Source organism: Pararge aegeria, chromosome 12, assembly GCF_905163445.1.
Source record: "Pararge aegeria chromosome 12, ilParAegt1.1, whole genome shotgun sequence".
Lineage (NCBI taxonomy): Eukaryota > Metazoa > Arthropoda > Insecta > Lepidoptera > Nymphalidae > Pararge > Pararge aegeria.
Window position 1 is genome coordinate 16,478,155 of NC_053191.1, and position 20,857 is coordinate 16,499,011.

A 20,857-nucleotide genomic window follows, 5' to 3' on the forward strand; every position below is an offset into this window, starting at 1 on the left:
TTATTTATGTACCATCAAATGTGAATGAGAACATATGATACAAGAAGTGTACAGAGGAAAGTTTATCTCTATAAGAGATCTCTTCCAGCTACCCCAGGATGTGAGGAAGATGATGATATTTTGAGTATTTCTTTATTTTATTTAAACTCTTTATTTCACTACTACACAGTAAAATAAAGGACGAATAGAGAGAAACACAAAGACTGGAGTAGAATACAAAAGGCGGCCTTATCGCTTGGAAGCGATCACTGCCAAGCAACCTTAGGATTAGGTCCCCCGATCATAATATATTAAATATACAGAAATCTTCCAGTTACAGTTTTATTATAAGTATAGATATGCTTTATTAATGGACATTGCGTTGGTGCTGTCCATTAATTCATTCTGTCTGTGTCTTATTTATAGCCGATGATTCTTAACGTGCGTTGATATACCGAGTCTAAAGCTACAAGCTGATACTTGGCAGGGCAGAGTTCTGTCATTCAAAAGTTGCCTGTAAAAGATTGCTTGCAGCAATAACGTCGCCTTTGCATGCCTACATTTTTAATTTATTTTTTACTCTTATCGTTTTGTTTACTGATTTTTTTTTATTTTAATAAAGTGTTTCTTTTATCTCTTATTCTTCCGTGCTTGTTCAGACCTAAGCTTGGTATTATATTGTAAGCTCTCCTGGAGTTAAATACCTCTACGATAGGAACCTACTGTGTTTTTTTGTAAAGGAAAAAATACAGGTTTTTATTTAAATACTATTTTTGTACGCACTCACTTTCTTTTTATCTTTCTTGGCCATTTTAACAAAATTTTTAATAGTAAAAACCTACGCAGGATTAAAAATTTACAAAAATAAACTTATTATGAAAAGCTTCTGTGTTTGTAAACAAATTTTGGCATAATTTTGAAGTCCATGCCATAAATGTACATGAAAAGGTTTACTAATAAGGTTTAATTACATTGAATATTAATTTTGGGCATTAGACTGCATCATCGCATACTAGTTGGGATTACAGTCAAGGGCTTCCTTGTTTAGTAGTAGTAGTTTTTTTTAATACCACTAGTATTTATAGTCAATGTCAAAAATTTCCTTATTCAAGTGCCATAGACGGCACTTTTGATTCGTAGGTACATTACATGAGAATTACACGGTAGTGATATGATGGCGATAACCATATTCTGTAATATATGTTAAAACAATTTCACGAACGTAAATTCCTGTGAAAGGCCTACAAAAATTAAGAAATTTTCAGTAGGAATTTGAATTTTGAATTTGAGAACACATATCAATAAGATTCCCGCAGGATTCATGAAAAACCAAAAAATCGCGTACGAAGCCGCGGCCAACAGTTTGTTATAACACTCATAATTTGTTTTAATTAAGCCATTGTTTTAATAATTGAAAATGGAATTGCTGAGTGTGACTCCTGACCTTACGAATTTAGATTCGCTGGTCAAAAATCAACTGCCATTATTAACAGCGTTTTATTTCAATCGGCTTATTGTTTATTTATTATATTTCGCGGATTTTTATTTTTGGTTGTTTACGGCAGTTTTAAAACTGCTAATCCGAATTAAAGCAGCGTGGTGAGTTTAACCTCTACATCAAGTCTTATAAAATTAATAATAATAACGATAATTTTTTCAGAAGAATGTAGGTGCATCGAGATTTTGTAATATTTAACAGAATCCATTAGGTACTTTCTACAAGTCAGTGTATGAATATTTCACATTATCAAAAGTGATATATTATTAAAATTAAATTAAGGAATTACTTAACAATCTATGTATATAAAAATGGTTATGTTGGTTTGTGTACGCTTCAAAAACTCATAAAGTTCTGCACCGATCGAGCTGAAATTTTAGCATGATATATAATACGCATCAAGAATTGTTTTTATCTATTTTTCTCAACCATTGTATGTGCCACAGTGAAGCGTGGCAGGGTACAGCTAGTTTATTATAATTCAATAGCTTCATAATTTAATGTCAGTATAATATATGTTTATTTAAATAAATGTTAGCACGCAATTTTGAATTGTCTTAGTATTGACAAAGATATTAAAATACAAATCAATGAAAAATAAGAACTAGCTACAAAATATAAACTAAATATAAAGTTATACTGGACTAAAAACCAAGATGGTCTGAGAACTATTCAATTTAGTCATGCACAAGAAGTTAAAAATACTGCTGACCATCAGTAATGGTGAGATATTTAAAGACGAAGAAGAGAGATGGATATCAGTCCTTTCCAATGATTGGTAGTCCAGGCACTATTGAAGATTAGCAAGAATTAAAAAACTGACTGCTGACCTTTTGTAATGAAGAGGCATTTAAAGAAGGAAAGAGAGGGGTATAGTGCTGAGTCCTCTCTATTTTTAGGCTCAGGCACTTTTCCGACCGTCGAAGATTAGCAAGAATCTTTGAAATCCTGAAGAACGGCTTAATAGTGCTTACATTGCTGATTGAACCAAATTTAGTAAATTTTATGAAAGTCGAGCCTGCACCGCCAAGCTCAACGTTTTTACATATTGGATATAAGCAGGCGTTGCTTTGCGGAATTCCGTGATATAATATGAAAATGAAGCTTAATTTTGTACTCCGTGAAAACCAGGAGAATCTGGATGGTGTAATTTATAATTTCTTCAATCTTTATACTCCACAACAAACAGATCTTCGGCAATGTACCCACCTCTACGCACGTTCCGAAACCGGAGCACCCGGAGCATTCGCAGGAGAAGTTGACTTAACAATGAATAATTGTTCAGTAACATGCTCTGTAAGGCACGGGTTGGACAATGCTGTTGCCAGACCTCGAGCTGGTACCAGGGGTGGAATTTCGAATAAATCTTTTTTAGGGAGTTCTTACGTCACAGTAGATTTTTTTTAGCAACGTGCAGTTGTCGTAATTTTTACATGTTCCTCGCCACCAAATTTCGGTAACTATAAGTTAAAGAGTTGAATTTCGTATTGAAATTTTAAAGTAGGGTTACTAGGTCAAGTAAGTTATACGAATATTTGCATATCCTAAATTAGTAATTCATTCGCATTTAATTTGCATAGTTTTTCATTGACCCATTTGGGGATTTTTTTTACCTCCGATTGTTTCGGGGCGGTCAGTTTTATGCCAATTTAGAATTGCTTGTTATTAATCGTTGATCTAACCGGTTTCAATTCCCAACTTGGCCCAAAATAGTTGAGTTTTGTTTCAAAACTATAATCTTTAACTATAATCTTTATATTAGGATATGTTATTACATTATATGACTTTCACGTCTCGAAAGTCGTTTATTAAAGTAAATAAAAAAATTAATAAATATACTGCGACGATACACACATCGCCATCTAACCCCAAAGTAAGCGTAGCGTGTGTTATGGGTACTAAGATGACAGATGAATATTTTTATGAATAGTGTACATATATACAATATACGTATAAACACGCAAACGCTGAAAAACATTCATGCTCATCACACAAACATTTTCCAGTTGTGGGAATCGAACCTACGGCCTTGGGCTAAGAAAGCAGGATCGCTGCAAGCTGCGCCAATAGGTCGTCGATTAGCGGCCTTAGTTTGAGTCTCTTGGGTCGAGACATGTGACACTGTTATCGCTCTGATTCTTTTTTTTTAAATTAGCCCTTGAATGCAATCTCATCTGCTATAAAATTATCATGCAGCCTTAGATGGGAATGGCACTTATCATATTAGTTAGAATAACTATTTACAGTTTTTCAGGTTACAAGACTTTTATTCATTTATTTATTATCTTTCAAGGGAAACAAACAGTTCTATACACATTAAACTATACACATTAAAGTAATGTCGTATTTTTATATAACATAAACCAATGAGGTTTCCACAACTTATTTATTTATTGAAACATTTTTATTGCGTAGTATAGGATAAATTTAAAATATACATAAAAAAAATTAGAAACAAAAGGCGACCTTATCGCTAAAAGTGATCTCTTCCCGGTAACCTTTACGAATAGGAATATATATACATGAGAGAAGGGAAATCGCAATTACAATAAAACAACACATAAACTAACTTAGTTTTACATAAACGATAACATTAACCACAATTGCCTAGGAATTCAGTGCAAAGCGAAAATTACACAACTAAATTAAAAAAAAAAAAACTTTAAAGCTTATAATACTTATTTTGCCATAATTATCTTTCTAAAAGTGCCAATTTTCACGTAAAAATTTATGTCTAACAATATTTGCTGTTGAAAATTGCACGCACGAGATAAAAAGTTATTTGCCGAATACCGTGTCTTCGATCTAGCCCACGCAATGGGAGGCTTACGTCTTGCATTTAACCTACGACATGCAAAACCGATATTTCTTAAAAGAAGTGGGGAGTCAACTAAATTATGTATTAATTTACATAACAACATTTGATCTCTTAAATCACGTCTTTTCTTTAAAGTAATTTCAGTTGCAGATATACTGTGATCAAATACTAAATTACAACGTTTAATATAACGGAGAAATTTATTTTAAATCCTTTCAATTGCATCAATGTACACATTATATTGCGGATTCTAGCATTCTGAACAGTACTCAAGAATAGATCGTATTAAGGCATTAAAAAAAACCTTCTTAAAATCCTTAGTAACACGTTTTTTAAAACTTCTCACCATATAAATTTTATACTTTTAAAAACATATTGAGTAAGCGCAGACACTTGAAATAAAAATACGGCGAACTCCAGACTCGTGTGTAGATCAAGTAATATTTATCTTTTGCATGTTCGTGTTTCAGTTCTTGTTAATCCACCATGGGTTTCTTGGAGGACCGGGACCTGACCAATGTACCAACAATCTACGAGTATTATAAGGGCAAGACCATCTTCATAACCGGTGGCTCAGGTAGGTGGCTATGTATTTTATAATATCGGTTAATAGCTATATTGGTAGTTGGTCTGTAATGGCGGTTGATTTGCTGTATTGGATAGAAGCAGGCGTTACTTTGCGGAATTCCATGATATAATATGAAAATTAAGCTTAATTTGGTATACTCCGCGAATAGCAGGAAAATCTGTATGGTGTAATTCTGAAACTCTGAAACTCTTCAACAGAAATTTTAATCGGATAATTTCTAAATGAAAAAAAAAAGAACAAAATTCAAAATTCATTTATTTCAAGTAGGTCTAATTTATAAGCACCTTTGAAACAAGTCAGTCTCTTAATTTGTTTGTAGTGACTCTACCACCGGTTCGGAAGGCAGATTCCACTGAGAAGAGCCGGCAAGAAACTCATTTTAAAGTTTAACAATCTTTAGAATTTCTCTCTGTCTGTTTTGTGAGAGATGAGAGCGAAGTGGCCTGCTTCCAAGCAGCCTTGTCGTTAAGGAATTCATCAATTGTGTAGTAACCACGATTATTACTAAATGTGTTTTATTAAACATACATTATTAAATGTGTTTTAATATTTTGTTTAAACATAGGTAAAGGTAGATCTAATATTACCTTCGGTATCATGTTATAAATAAACAAAGATTTTTTTTGTATTAAAATATTGATGGACCAAGCAGTTTCTCACACGATGATAAGGGTAAACTTATCCCTATAACCACAGCCTATAAACAGATAAGTAGGTACTTTGCAAGACATGCATGGACCACGTCCTATAAAGGGCCGCACTGTGTCCATTAAACTGAAGCTCTGTGTTAGGCCTCGTGCGCCTGAACTTACACCAACGAGCACGCCCTTCCGCCGGAATATAGCAATGCTGTTTGGGGGCAGGAATACGCAAAATCCAAATCGGTTCATCCGTTCCAGATCTACGATGCCACAGACACACACACACGTCAAACACATATTATTTGTTGTACCACCTACTAATTTCGTATATCATTTTCTTGTATGATCGATCTCTTCCAGGCGATCCCTTGGGTTGCCTGGAAGAGATCGCCATTTAGCGATAAGGCCGCCAAATTGTACGTTCTACTTTATTGTGCTGTTGTATTTGTATCTCTGTAAATTTTCTCTGTGGTCTACAATAAAAGTGTATTAATTCATTCATTCATAACTACACCCCGGCGTTATTGCGTCGGGGGTTATAAATAACGTTATTTGCAGGTTTTATGGGCAAGGTTCTAGTAGAGAAACTGTTATATTCTTGCTCTGGATTGGACAGAATCTATTTACTGTTGAGAAATAAAAAAGGCGTGAATGCTGAAGATAGACTGGAAGCTTTGTATTCTTCGAAGGCAAGTTTATTTTGTGATTTATTATAACATAGCTTTTACCCGCGGCCTTGCTCGCGTGGTAATTTGAAAAACTTTTACAGGAGACGTGATTTTGTATTATGTGTGCTCATACATAGTGATTATGAGCTACATCATGAAACTTTTAAAATTCAAGCAAGCAAGCAAACAAGCGAGCAAGCGAGAGCGTAAGCGTATCTACACGAACTGTGCATTTCTCCCTGATAGCCTCTGTTACTATAAACTTTCTATATACATAAATTCACATCAATCCGTTGTTCTGTTGCTGTGTCATTTATGGACAAATACTCTTAATTGTAGACCCTTTTGCATTTATAATATTAGTACGGATTATACTAAAAAACTTCCATTGATACGCACATACTTTTTCTCTTATATAGTTATATAGGTACGGAAGATGATTAAAAAAAGATTTCATAATGAAAGAGAATTGGTGCTAAAGTTGTATTCACACCTTATTTTCAGTGTTTCGATCGGCTGAGGAAGGAGAAACCAGACATATTTCAGAAGAAAGTTTTTTTTATTGCCGGAGATTGCAGCGAAATCGGGTTGGGTTCGTAAACAATTTTATAGATTACTAACTAAAAGTTAAAAAAAACGTAATAAACGCGTACACAGCAACCTTGTCCGCGTTTATGGCGGTTATTGTTTTCACGCAAATCTCGTGGGGACCGTCCATCTTCCTGGGGGGAAAAGTAGCCTATGTTACTCTCCGTCTTTAAAAATAGCTTAAAGGCAAACAAACTAACAAACAAATACTATTTCGCATTTATAATATTAGTATGGATTGGCATGGCTTCGTTGACGCAAAATATTTAATTCCCCATTTCCTCTTTGTTCTACGTCATCCAGTTTATTAAAAAAGTTCCATTAATATCCAATCCAAGAAGCAGCCTTAATTATCCTCTATCTGTTTTCGTAAAATGAAACAGATTCAGCGTTTGAGGCATTTATTTGCATTTCAACTTCACGTAAAATATGCAGAGTCCTTTATGATATAGTAAAATTCTTATTTCAGGTATTTGTGCAGAAGATCGCACCCTTATAGTAAATAGAACGAACATAATTTTCCACGTTGCTGCAAGCGTTAGGTAAACATTTGGCAGTATTATTATTACCTAATTTTCAATTTAATTAGTTGATCAGTAAGAAATGGCTAAAGGAAATTGCTATCAACCCCGCACCGATTTCAGGGAATGATTTAAGTTAAAGTTCCGTGTAAAGTTAAAGTACCAGTACTAGTATTAAAATTTATTTAACCAGTTAAATAAAGAAACCGTTTTATTAGATTTCGCTCTATAAACTATGAATTAACCGGTTTAATGGCACATCACGTATTTTCTTTAATCGTGGCATGAGCCGGCTAACTGCATTCATCCTCATGATCAACTCATTACCGACCAAACATATAAGCAGGCGTGGGACAGTCTGGTCTGACGAAATAAACTGAGTAATAAAGAAGCGCACGCAAAACAAAACAATAAACCATGAAACAGGCGCGTAACCTCGGTTCCCGGTTGTCAAAAGCGTTCTTTTCCGAAAAGAACGCTTTGAAATCATACAAAAAGATAATTTTTTTAAAATCTACTATCTATTCAGTAATTAATAGTAATATTTCATTATTCATTAAAACATTTAGTCTGAGAAAACTGAACAGGGAAAACTCTTCAAAGACTGCATTACCATCCTTAATTGCTCCATCACTTACCACCAGCCACCAGGTAAAATTCCAGTCAAGGGCTAAACTGTTGTAAAATAAGAACAAGAGCTTGATTGACAAGCAATGCACAAAACTTGAGGGGGTGCCGAGTTCGCTTCAATTACTAAAATATCACTTGCTTCGACGCTGAAGGGATACATCGTGAGCAAACTTGCATGCCTGAGATTTCTATAATGTTCTCAAAGGTGTGCCGAGTTTGATTCAATCACTAAAATATCACTTGCTTCGACGCTGAAGGGATACATTAAATAATTAGAGGTTAATGCTATGATCGAACTATGTATCCCCGAAAATGAGGTCAAAGTTCTATCGCTGCTTCTTTGAGAAATGGCGATACTATTTTAATATCGTGTTTCAGATTTGATGAATCGTTAAAAACTGCGGCCAGGTTGAATCTTCGAGGGACAAGGGAGATGGTTGAACTTGCTAAAGAAGTTAGAAACTTGGAAGTTAGTAAGCTTTTATCCCCCGACGGAAAAACGACGGGGTGTTATAAGTTTGTCATGTCTGTGTGTGTGTGTCTGGCTGTCTGTGGCATGGTATCTTCCAAATAGAAAACCAATTTTGATTCCGTTCTTTTTTCGATTGAAAGGTGAATACGAAAGGAGTAAGTACTCTTAGCTATGTTTGATGAAAATCGGTTCAAGATGGCCGCCGCCACAAAATGGCGGATTACATATTTTTGCACAACTGCCTCAATATGCGTATGAAATGAAAGGAAGTAGAATACTATACATTATAACTAATTTAAAGTCCAACATGGGCGCCACCATACTATGGCTTATTACATTTTATTTCACAGCTCCCTTCGCCATAGTAAATTAAAGGGCTGGTAGAACATAGAACATACACTACACATATTGAAATATAGGGCTTTTTATATATTTAATTTTTCTGTCATTTTAAAATAATTTCTTATGCCATCGTCAGCAAACACGCGTCCTCTGTTAAAAATAGTCATAAAATATCTCACATCTTATTTGTGCATGATAAATATATTTATTTCATATTTTTGTTTTTGCATGTCTATTTATTTTCGAATATATATGTATATAATTGCACTATTCCTCTCTCTTGCAGCTTTTCTTCTACCAGAAGGCCGCCTTTGAAAGCCTACAATTATTGTACTTTTGTTTAATCTTTATTTTACGAGTAGTTATGTATATTTTGATGTTTGCGTGCAATAAAGTATTTCTTCTAATTCTTAAATCTGAGTACTATTGATTTTAGATAACAGGTTGGAAGTGATCTTCTTTTTTCTACAATATGCGTCTCAGTAACTGTGTATTAATTTTCAATTTCTGCCAGTAGTTTAATGGTAGAACCATAGCCCTTTTAATGATAACCTATAGCCTGTGTTTAGAGTAACCTTGTTATTTTAGGTGCTAGTGCATGTATCCACATCGTACGCTAACACAAATAGAAAATGTATCGACGAGGTCATTTACCCAGCTTTTGCAGACTGGAGAGACACCCTGGATATATGTGAGAACATCGATGATTATACGCTAAATGCTGTCACACCTAAGTAAGTCGTTTGATTCTAATACACATTTTGCATATACCTGAAGTCCTAACCTTTAAAGTTTATCATAGGTTTTTTTGACGTGACAACGTCTTATAATTCGATGGAGCCGGCTGCACGCACGAAATGACTCATGCGGCGTAACCTCGCTCTGAGGCGTTCCATTTAAAGCTTGAAGTGCAAGCGAGAGCGCGGAGCGAGTGACAAAGAGGCACAATCGGCCTCCGCATTAGGCAGCGTTCGACATCTGACTCTCTCCTACTTAGAAAAGTTAAAGAGGTGTCAATTGTTTTTAGCAAAAAAAAATTGACATAATTGTATTTATGCGTACAAATAAATGTAACTCGATCAATTAAATTGTGATTTCCATTTACCTCCTTCTCTATATCCATACAAAATATCTATCAAACAATTTTCTTATGACGTCGTCACGTTCAATTATCGTCAGTAAACCAACTTTACAGACAACCGATTTTTTTATTTATGTTTATGCCAATACAAGTGATGATACAGTCTAAGATGGTAGAGGGCGAACCTGTTAGGGAGTATGGTAGTCATACCCCTTATTGGTTTCGCGACATCGCACCGGAACACTAAATCACTTAGCAGCACGTCTTTGTCAGTAGGGTGGTAACTAGCCACGGCCTCCCACCAGACCAGACCAGAGAAAATTCTGAAAATGTAAATTCCCAAATTGCCACTACTGGAATAAAAACCGTGACGCGCGGTCGCACTGGGGATGCTGTTGTATCTTTTGAGTCTACTTTAGACAATAATTTCCTAACCAATTGAAATATAAAAAGATACTAAGTTTACTGCAACACAGGTGCAAATGTACTTAACAAAAACTTTGCTACAGATATCTAGGAGAGCTCCCGAATACTTACGTATTTACAAAGCAGCTGGCTGAACATGTTATGGCGGAGCAGAAAGGCATATTGCCGATCGTCATTATGAGGCCATCTATTGGTAAGAATTGTTATTGACCCATACATGTATCCGTTCCACGTGCTCAAACCAAATTTCGTGCGAAAGTTCTGTGTTTCACATTGCAATTCCTTTGTCGCCAATTTGTGTCATGTCAAAGTCAAAGGCAAAGTCGTAGTCAAAAGTATCTTTATTCAAGTAGGCCCATAGATGGCACTTTTGATGTATAAATTAGGGACATGGGAAATGTGTACACGGAAGTGAGATGATGGCGATAACCATATACGTAAGTTTAAAACTACGAACCCTCGTAGCTTACGAGGGTTCTACAGGATTCCTGGTCTAAGAAGAAGCCCACAACAAACATAGCCGGGTGTTCTTTTTTGCTATCACCATGTAGCGGTGGTAGCCCAGTGGCTTCGGCTTCACTTCCGGGGAGCAGAGTTCGAATCTAGCACTTGCCTTCTGTCTTTTGTACGTCACGTGCGTTTTAAGTGATTAAAATATCACTTGCTCAAGTTTCAAGGAAAACATCGTGATGATACCTGTGTGCCTGAAATTTCTCTATAATGTTCTCAAAGGCGTGTGAAATACAATCAGCACTGAACCAGCGTGGTGGACTGCAGCCTGAAACCTATCCATTGTGGGAGGAGACCCGTGGCCGGTAGTGGGCAGGTAATGGTGTGATATGAAGAATCAGCTGGATTCTAGAATCTAGCTGCGACATAATTCCCCTGGATATACCGCACTATATAAACTAAGCCGGTCTATGACCTACTAAGAACGGTAGGGATAACGGATAACGTATCTCACGACTGGCTTCAATTTAATCTTGTTTATGGCTTTTATCTGTATTGTATAGAAGCAGGCGTCACTTTGCGGAAATCTATGAAATATTATGAAAATAAAGCTCAAATTATTGTAAACTCACACGTGATTTTTTTTTTTTTTTTTTAAATAGGCCAGCGCTTGACGACAATCGTGCCCGTTAGAAAGCAATGATGAGGTCTAGGTTGGAGCACGCTTGCCTAGTAAAAGCCTATCACTCTAGCCTTGAAGGTACTCAAATTATACGTGGCAGGAAACACAGACTTAACAATTATTCATTGTAAAGTCAACATCTCCTGAGGATGCTCCGGAGGTGTTGACTTTACAATCAATAATTGTTTCGGAGCGAAAGGTGCGTAGAGGGTACATTGCCGAAGATCTGTTTGGTTTAGAGTATAAGGATTGAAGAAATTATTAATTACACCATACAGATTCCAGTGCTTTACGCGGAGTATAGCAAGTTAAGCTTAATTTTCATAAGCTTTCTGTGCCAACTGGGCACAAGGTACTTCACCAATGTCTTGTCGATGGAGAGGGCACGAAGGAATTTGATCGGTGAAACTAATGAAAAGTAAATTTTGAATATGTTCCTAGAGAGAAATAGTCGCGATTAGCTTGTTAGTTCTTAACCTAAGACAGCACAGACACACACAAATATGAAATGCTCACGAAAGGCTTGCGAGTGGCGTAAATCTTGCAATAATTGCTGACAAACTTTGGTAATTTTTTTTTTTATGCAAAAGTGATGCTTGACAGCAAAGATCGCGAGATTTACGCTTGCCGCAGGCCTGATGTGAGAAACGTTACCCTATTGCCTAGTGAAGATTACGTGTTATGCATTACGCCGGATCCTAGAATATGGAGTCATAACTCATATTTTTTTTTTATTTAAACTGTTTTTGCACAGCACTACGAAGTTAAGGAAAAGAAGAAAGATGTCTTATTTATATTTTTATTTCAGTGGTATCAAGTGTAAATGAACCATTAACAGGATGGATAGAGAATTTAAATGGACCAGTCGGAATCATGATAGCTAGTGGAAAAGGTAATAAATATTTTGGTACCACACGCTATTAAGGGACCTTTATACGTTTTTAAGGGACTTCTTGATTTAGACTTCTAGGAACTACATGAAATATTCATAAAGTACAACAAAAGCCTCATATAAGGAAGTAGATAGAAGTTGGCTCCCTAAGAGAAAATATAATATTATTTATGAAATATGAATGTTGGAATATTGTTAAAAAAAATAAGTTGATTCTCTGGACGCACACTCATAGTTTGTCCAATCAACGTGCAATACTTGTAACCAATTACAGGACTCGTTGAAACCAGCGCGCCTTGTTATTGGCTGATTTGTGTGAATCAATAACCTACGTCGGCAAAAGAGAAAATACCGGGCTACTTTAAATTACTGAGAGCGATTTTGATGCGCGTTTTTGCATAACATAGGTATCAGCTGAAAATAAGTGGGATAGATTAACAATTGTAACTGTTATATAGTGTACTGGGCGGCAGGCGGATGCACCTTGTCGTGAACGGACCGCTAACAGAGATTAAGAGTACAGTGTAAATTGTAGCCTGAGATCCGCAGGGTGATTACGTATCTCACGACAGGCTTGCGACAGGCGTAAATCTTGCAATCACTGCAGTCAAACGTCACTTTTGTTTATTTTTTGTATGGAAAAGTGACGTTGACGGCAGTGATTGTAAGATTTACGCCTGTCGCGAATCTGCCGTAAATCTAACATACTGTGTTATTAGCCTCTGGATTACGTGTTTCCTTTGACACTCGCTGTTTTCCGTCTACTAACGACTATAGTATGTAATTACCAAAAAGATAGTTTTAAAGGTGGGTTCTTTTGAAGTTTCTGTTTTTATAACTTATCTTCCAGGAATTCTCAGGATAGTGTATACCGATCCGGAATTAGCAGCAGATTATGTACCAGTCGATGTTTGTATTAAGGCTTTTATAACCGCTGCATGGGCGAGAGGAACCCAAAAGTAAGTTATTAATGTTTTTCAGTGTCTGGGTGTTTATCTGTACGTTATAAGTATTTCTGTATATTATAGTCAAAGTCAAAGTCAAAAACATCTTTATTCAAGTAGGCCCATAGGTGGCACTTTTGATACGTACATAAGAATTACACGGTAGTGAGATAATGGCGATAACCACATTCGTAAACTTAAAACTAAAGCCACGAGGGTTCCAAACGCGTCCTGGTTTAAGAAGAAGCCCACAACAAACTTAACCGGGTGTTTTTTTTTGTTATCACCATCTCACAATTTCATTTAAAATTATTAGAAGAGCAACCTGGTTAGAGCAATAATTTACAACCAGGCTTGTTTATCGATTACGTAGTCCTTTATACTATAATAGGACTTTTCTATAAGCTTACGTTTAATACAAACTTTGAACTTTTTAAGAGAAATCTCCAAGATGTCAATTGGTAGTTTATTGTAGAATCGTATGCAATTTCCTTTGAATGAATTATGAATTTTATATAACCTAGTATGTTGCACTATACATAAAAATATTCATCACTCATCCTTGTTGCCATAACACAAGTTACGCTTATTATGAGGTTAGATGGCGATGTATGTATAGCCTTAGTATATTTACTATTTATATATTGTAAGTTAGCCTGTAATCTCACCTAGTTATAAGTGATGATGCAGTTTAAGTTAATAGCGATTTAACCTGTGAGGCAGTTATATTAAGCACATATAACACCCTTATCGTTTTCTACGCGGCATAGAAGATAGAGATTGTGTAGTAAAGTTACCATGTGCTTCAAAGCCTTGAACTTTGAAGGTTAGGTGATTTTGGACCTGCCAATGCACAAGTTTAAAGAATTTGTTAAAACACATTTCTTACAGCGAGGTAACTATACAATTGATGATTTTTTTAATGACAAGGTTGCTTGGAAGCATCCGGCTCCGCTTTCAGCTCTCACAAGATAGAAAAATGAATGTTAAAATGCAAAATGTAAATTGTTGATGTTGGAAAAGAGCAACTGCTGAGTTTCTTGCCGGCTTCTTCTCGGTAGAATCTGCCTTCCGAACCGGTGGTAGAATCACTACAAACAGACAGACTTGACGTTTCAAAAGTGCTTATATTAGGCCTACTTGAAATAAATGAATTTTGAATTTTGAATTTTGAACACCGGCGCAAGGTTGCTTGTCTGGCTGTTTTCTACAAGATATTTCGGAGAGTGTGCTCAGGAGCTATTCGATTTGGTCAAACCATCTCCTTCCTACCATCGAACTGCGAGGCACCGAAACAATCTGCACCGTTACGTTGTTGAAATACCATCAACACGTACGAAGGGTTTTGCTTCTTCCTTTCTGTTCCGCACCGCAAAGGCCTGGACTGCCCTCCCATCGTCCGTCTTCTCCGATACCTATAATCTGGGTACCTTCAAATCAAGAGTGAATAGGCATCTTCTAGGCAAGCGCGCTTCATCTTAGGCTGCATCATCACTTACCAACTAACCTGTAGAGGGGAAAAAGGTCAACTTGATTTCGGACTGTCGAATCGCACCAAATCCAGAACCTGGTAATCTGTAGTGGGCCAGGCTTATCATCAAAACAATGACGTACTTTCCAGAATAAAACCAACAGATGACATAGATGTGTACAACTGCTCCATGAGTCACATGAAAACCTTGACAATGAAGGAAATTTCGGTTTACGGCAAGAAAATCTTGCGCGAAGTACCCATCGAGGGTATGCTGTGGTCTGTCGGTGGTGCTCAGACCTTGTCCAGGCTTGAATACTGTACAAAGGTAAGAGAGGTCTTCTTGTAGAGTCTTAGAATCTTATGCTCATTTACATTAAGGACGAACAAGGCAATGTATAGGTAAGTAACGCATAACCAAAGGCTATTCTTAGGCATACATGACATTTGACCAATAGGTATCGCATAAAGTTGGTGAAACGTTTTTTCTAAAGACATCGTCTAAATCATTAGGCGTACGATTAAGCGATTCCTCGTTTGAATGAAAACGGGCAATAGGGATTTTTTAAGACGGCCGATTGGCGCAGTTTGCAGCGACCCTGTTTTCTGAGTCCAGGACCGTGGGTTCGATTCCCACAACTGGAAAATGTTTGCGTGATGAGCATGAATGTTTTTCAGTGTCTGGGTGTTTATATGTATGTTCCAAGTATTTATATATATTATTCATATAAATATTCGTCAGCTATCTTAGTACCCGTAACACAAGGTACGCTTTCTTTGGGGCTAGATGGCGATGTGTGTATTGTCGTAGTATATTTATTTTATTTGTTTTATTTTGTTATATTTCAACGGGTACATAGACCACTATAATATAATGGGATTTGTCGGTATTTCGACCCAGTTACATGGCCTGTGATCATGACGGGACCACGATCCATGTATCTGCAATAAAGTCTTTGAGTCTCTTAGATGTATTAGAGCTTTTTAGGACAGCTCATCCGGCGAAGTTCTACTGCCGTTCTACTGCAGCTTTGCTATGTTCGGGTATGAAGGGCGCGGTTGCCGGTATAATTTCGCGTACATGATGCCGGTGCGTGAAGGGGCTCCAGACGCGCATCCACTGCACGTATCTGGGACGAAATGGCGACAAATTCCTTAATATTATATATACCCGGTGGTATGTAACCGTTCAACTATTTTTAAGAAATGTTGATTAACTACGAAAATTTTATTATTAAATTTTAATTTTTAGGTGCTACTATTACATTTGCTGCCGGCTATTTTGGTTGATTTGGTGTTATGGATTTCAGGTAACAAACCAATGTAAGTGTGAAACACATTCTTATAAATAGTGTTTTTCAATCATACATTCCATCTGACACACATGTCACTCACTCACACAACTACACAAACTCAAACACACACACACACACACAGACACACACACACACAATCACACACATGCGTGCGTACACACATACACATACACAAATGCGCGCGCACATTCATACACACTCACGCACAAACACGTGCTATCATCATATCAACCCATTCACGGCCCAGTACAGGGCACGTGTCTCCTCCTACAATGAAAACGGGTCAATACCCTAGTCCAACACGCTGGCCCAGTGCCGAATGGTGGACTCCACACACCTTTGAGAACATTATGGAACTCTCTGGCATGCAGGATTGCCCACGATGTTTTCCTTCATCGTTGAAGAAAGTGCTATTTCAATGCTAAAACTGTAGAATTTTTATTCACTTTGCTATTCAAAATATTAGAAATAAATAATCCTAATTGATTATGATATTTGCTATTAGCTGCTGTATAAGTGAAGAAGCGTGGAGTATAATTGACATATACTCACGACCAAGCCAAATTATTATTTTTAAATAGCGGAAACTACATAGACCTCTGACGTAAGCCTTTACTTCCGTCTAAAAAAATCTGAGTTACTCCTTAGACAAGCCTAAAGAAGTTTTACTTCAAAAACATTCACTTTAAAAGACAATTAAATTTAAAAAGGAACTTTTCAGGCTTCTCAAACTCCATCGTCGCATCTATACAGCGAATATAGCACTAGAGTATTTCTCAACTCAGCAATGGAAATTCACCAACCAAAACATTATTGACCTTCGAGGTAAAATCAAAGCGGAGGACCAAAATCATTTTTTTTATGTAATGGAAACCATAAATCCGTTGGAATTCTTCAAAAACGCTTGTATTGGAGCAAAGGAATTCATTCTGAAAGAGAGCATGGAGAACCTTACAAAGGCTAAAGCCCATTTCAGAAGGTTCGTACAAGATAAATAAATAAAATATAATAAATAAATATACCACGACAATGCACACTTCGCTATCTAGCCCCAAAGTTAGCGTAGCTTGTGTTGTGGGTACTAAGATGACTATTGAATATTTTTACAAATAATTAACATTAATACCTATAATATACAGATAAACACCCAAACATTGAAAACATTTATGGTCACAAACATTTTCCAGTTGTGGGAATCGACTGTCTTGGACTCAGGAAGCAGGGTCAACATAATCGATTTATATAAACTTACGGTAGCTTTTTAAATTATGAATGTTTTGCTGTAGCTCTAAGGCTATACAAAGATATAAAGGCAACAAACTTAGTTGTTGCCCTTTTCCAACCTCAAAATATTACTGCGTGTTGTCCGTTTTCTCAAGACGCAATACCAACATCAGAAAGTGTACGTTATTCTACTTGACAAACCTTTGATATCACTCGATACCCATATACAGGTAGTTCTGAAAAAGAAATGTAATTTACCATTTTGTGGTGCGGAGCTGTGGATTTTTTTTTATATTCCACTATAAGTTAGCCCTCGACTGCAATCTCACCTGGTTGTGACTATGCAGTCTATGATGGTAGCGGGCTAATCTGTAAGAGTTGACAGTTATATTAAACCCTATGTTTTTTTTAACACCGCATCTCATCAGACTGTCTAATCGCTTTGTTGCACATCTTTCACCTCTGTCGCTAGGGTGGTAACTAACCACAGACCATAGCTGTTCTACACCAGACTAGAGGCAAATTATAAAATTCCAAATCCGAATGTCCTCAGAGCACATTTGTGAAAATGCTAAAGATCATGACGTTTGTTTTTTCAGAATGGAGCTCTTGGACAAGATTGTCAAGACAGCAATGCAAACATATGCACTATGGTTCATCATCAACGTAGGATTTGTTAAGCAATTTTTCCAATCTATTTTTTTTATTTTGTAGATAATTTTCTTTAATGAAAAATGAATCAATAAAGAGATTTTTGTCTCGATGTTATTATTATATTATTGTATCTTAATACAGTGCCGTGTGGTAGCGTATGATGCGGCTAAGGGAAGAAGGGAGAACGCCAAAATAAATTCATTAATGAAGGATTTTGAACAAACTTTAATCCCCCATTTAACCCTCTTAGGGTTGTGATTTACAAAAATCCTTTCTTAACAGACGCCTACGTTGTATCTATCTGTGTGCAATATTTCAACCCGATCCGTCAAGTGGTTAGAACTGTGCGTTGATAGATCAGTCAGTCAGTCAGTCTCCCATGCCTTTTATATATATAGAATCCTAGTTGACTGGTTGCATCAAATAGTTTATTATCGGTTTTTATATCTTAAAAAAATCAAGAACCTAATTGCAGCGCCACCTACCGGGTCCAGTTTTATTTCCAAACTATACAATACACGGCCGGGCGGCCCTCGGCATTTTTCTTTAAAAAGAAGCCTATTAGCTATGGAATAGCTAATAGGCTTCTTTTTAAAGAAAAAGACTATGTTTCTGTCAAATTTCAACCAAATCGGTTCATTCGTTGTGGCGTTAAAGCGTAACATCCATCCATCCATCCATCCATACATACATCTATCCATCCATACATCCATACTCACAAACTTTCGCATTTATAATATTAGTAGGATGGTATGCATGCATTTGATTGTTGTCCCATATGCCTTGCGACTTGCTGTTATCTGTGAAGAATTATGTAATTTATCTCGGACAATATTTATCAGATCTTCATTAAAAATTAGACGATACATTCTTAGTATTCTTAGATAGAATACACTTTCAAATAAAAAAAAGAATTATTAAAATCAGTTCAAATTTAACGGACCTCTGAAGTAAAAGTGACACAAATTTTCTTCCGATTTCCCGGAGGAAACTTATTGTTTATGGGAATAAAAAGTATCCTATATGTTGACCCGGAAAATCAGCTACCGGACAGACAGACACACAGACGGACAAAAATTACATAAAAATCTTTTTTGGACACAGCATCGATTATGAAACATCCCCCGGTCGAAATTTTCAAAATATATTAAATGTACAGAAATCTTCCAGTTACAGGTTTTTTATAGGTAAGTTTGGATTACATGACTATAAGACTCCTAATCGAACACGCGTGTTTTATTTTCACATTTCCACACTAATTAGGATAAGTATCCCGATCTCATACAAGAAAGTTTTTCTCTTATCAAGAGTAATGAAAAGTGACGTATAAAACCCGTGTGAATTTACATTACACTATCGAATGCCTTATTGCTTAATACCGCCTTGAGTGTAAGGATTAACATAGCAATCTTATATATTATATGCAATAATTATTCCTAACATTATCATAGTAGTTTGCTATATCTTTACATAATTTCACTAAGAAAAGCTTAGCGACGAAGCCAAGCAGAGGTAACAATTATTTTTTTCTCAATCGTAGCATTTTCTTGCAGATTTTACGTAATAAATAAATACTATCAAAAAATAAAACAAATATTTAAAACCCTTCGACTTTCAATATGGCATTCTACTACTACATTTCATTTGATACCCATATTGAAGGAGTTGTGAAAAAATATGTAGTCCGCAATTTTGTGGCCGCGGCCATCTTGGAGCGGTTTTCATTAAACATACTCGTAACAAAAATCAAATCAAAATCGGTTCATCCGTTTGGAAAATACGTTTCCACAGCCAGACACAAACACACACACATCAAACTTATCCCCCGTCCCAACCCGTCGTTTTCGCGTTTCGGGTAAAAATAGCTCAGCAAGTAATTTGAACCGACGGACAAGACAATTAAATGCAAATTCTTTTAGTCTTGCGCAATAATGCCACCTTGGTGTTTTATTATAGAGTACTTACAATACAGAGTAGATACAGTACTTGTACATAATGAATGAGTATTGGGTAATGTCGCTTCCATGAAATGCAGTTTTACAGCACGTAGCGACCACGACAAGATTTGTCGATAAATCCCTTTCTTATCGACATGTGTTATGTGTAATGTATTCTATTTTATTCTCTCACCTTCTTAATTTTATACATGTACGTATTTGTATCATTATCGTAAAGCAATAAAGAAGATTCAGTAATTGGAGAATTCTGATTAAAATCTTTTACACATTACACTTTTGTGCCTGACGCTGACAATCTTTCGTTCCTATTCTCTACCTTACATATACTTTCCTTCCTTTTAATCAATAAATTGATATTTAACTACGGCTAACGAGATCCTGGGTTCGAATGCAGGGTCAGAATTGTTTGGTATTGGGTTATTCTGTTAAGAATTCTCAGTACCAGCCCAAAGTTAGAAATGTGGCGGTGTCAACTCCCGCGCCTCATAGAGAAAGGTAAGTCGTCGCCGGTTATTATCACTAATTTATGATAACTGTCGTTAAGCCCTAGTTAAAGCAGCGTGGTGTTTCCATGCTCTAAAACGCGAACCGCTATGAGAGTTTGAATAGGCCTGTTCCCAGCTCTGGGAAATAATAGGCTGAGGGTTCAAAACAATAATATGGAATATGCCACAATGTGACCTGAATATTTACCTGTCAATTGTTATTAAACACTGCTGATTGCTGTATTTTTACTTCAACGTTAATGAATGCAGGAATAAATAAATACACTTTTATTGTACACCACTTTACAACAGAAAATGTTTTTTTTTTTTAAATGGTGGACAACCAGAGGTGTAAAAGGACAGAGCTATACATGCAAGATAAACTGTACTCGCGTAAGGGAAATTTTCCTTTAATATCTTAGACCTTTCCCTAGTTTAATCATATAGTAATAAAGACTAATATTTATCTAAGTATGTACTGATTTACCAATAGGAATTTTCCTATACAAACATTCTTCTACTTTACAT

The 20,857-nt window shown here is 36.2% G+C and overlaps 1 protein-coding gene across 1 annotated transcript; it reads left to right on the forward strand.

Annotated features, from left to right (window-relative positions):
• The first annotated feature begins 4,781 nt into the window (after positions 1-4,781).
• On the forward strand, positions 4,782-16,019 carry LOC120628263 (fatty acyl-CoA reductase 1-like). The gene is made up of 11 exons (XM_039896548.1): positions 4,782-4,872; positions 6,084-6,214; positions 6,698-6,785; positions 7,251-7,323; positions 8,311-8,401; positions 9,335-9,480; positions 10,337-10,446; positions 12,194-12,277; positions 13,128-13,236; positions 14,843-15,020; positions 15,945-16,019. The coding sequence occupies exons 1-11, from the start codon at positions 4,782-4,784 to the stop codon at positions 16,017-16,019; spliced, it is 1,176 nt and encodes a 391-aa protein (XP_039752482.1).
• Positions 16,020-20,857: the final 4,838 nt, after the last annotated feature.

Excerpts from the sequence above, each read along its gene's own strand:
- LOC120628263 (XM_039896548.1), top strand. The coding sequence starts at position 4,782 with ATGGGTTTCTTGGAGGACCGGGACCTGACCAATGTACCAACAATCTAC. Across the intron at positions 6,786-7,250 it reads TTGCAGCGAAATCGGGTTGG|GTATTTGTGCAGAAGATCGC; the intron begins GTTCGTAAACAA and ends TTCTTATTTCAG. Across the intron at positions 10,447-12,193 it reads CATTATGAGGCCATCTATTG|TGGTATCAAGTGTAAATGAA; the intron begins GTAAGAATTGTT and ends TTTTTATTTCAG.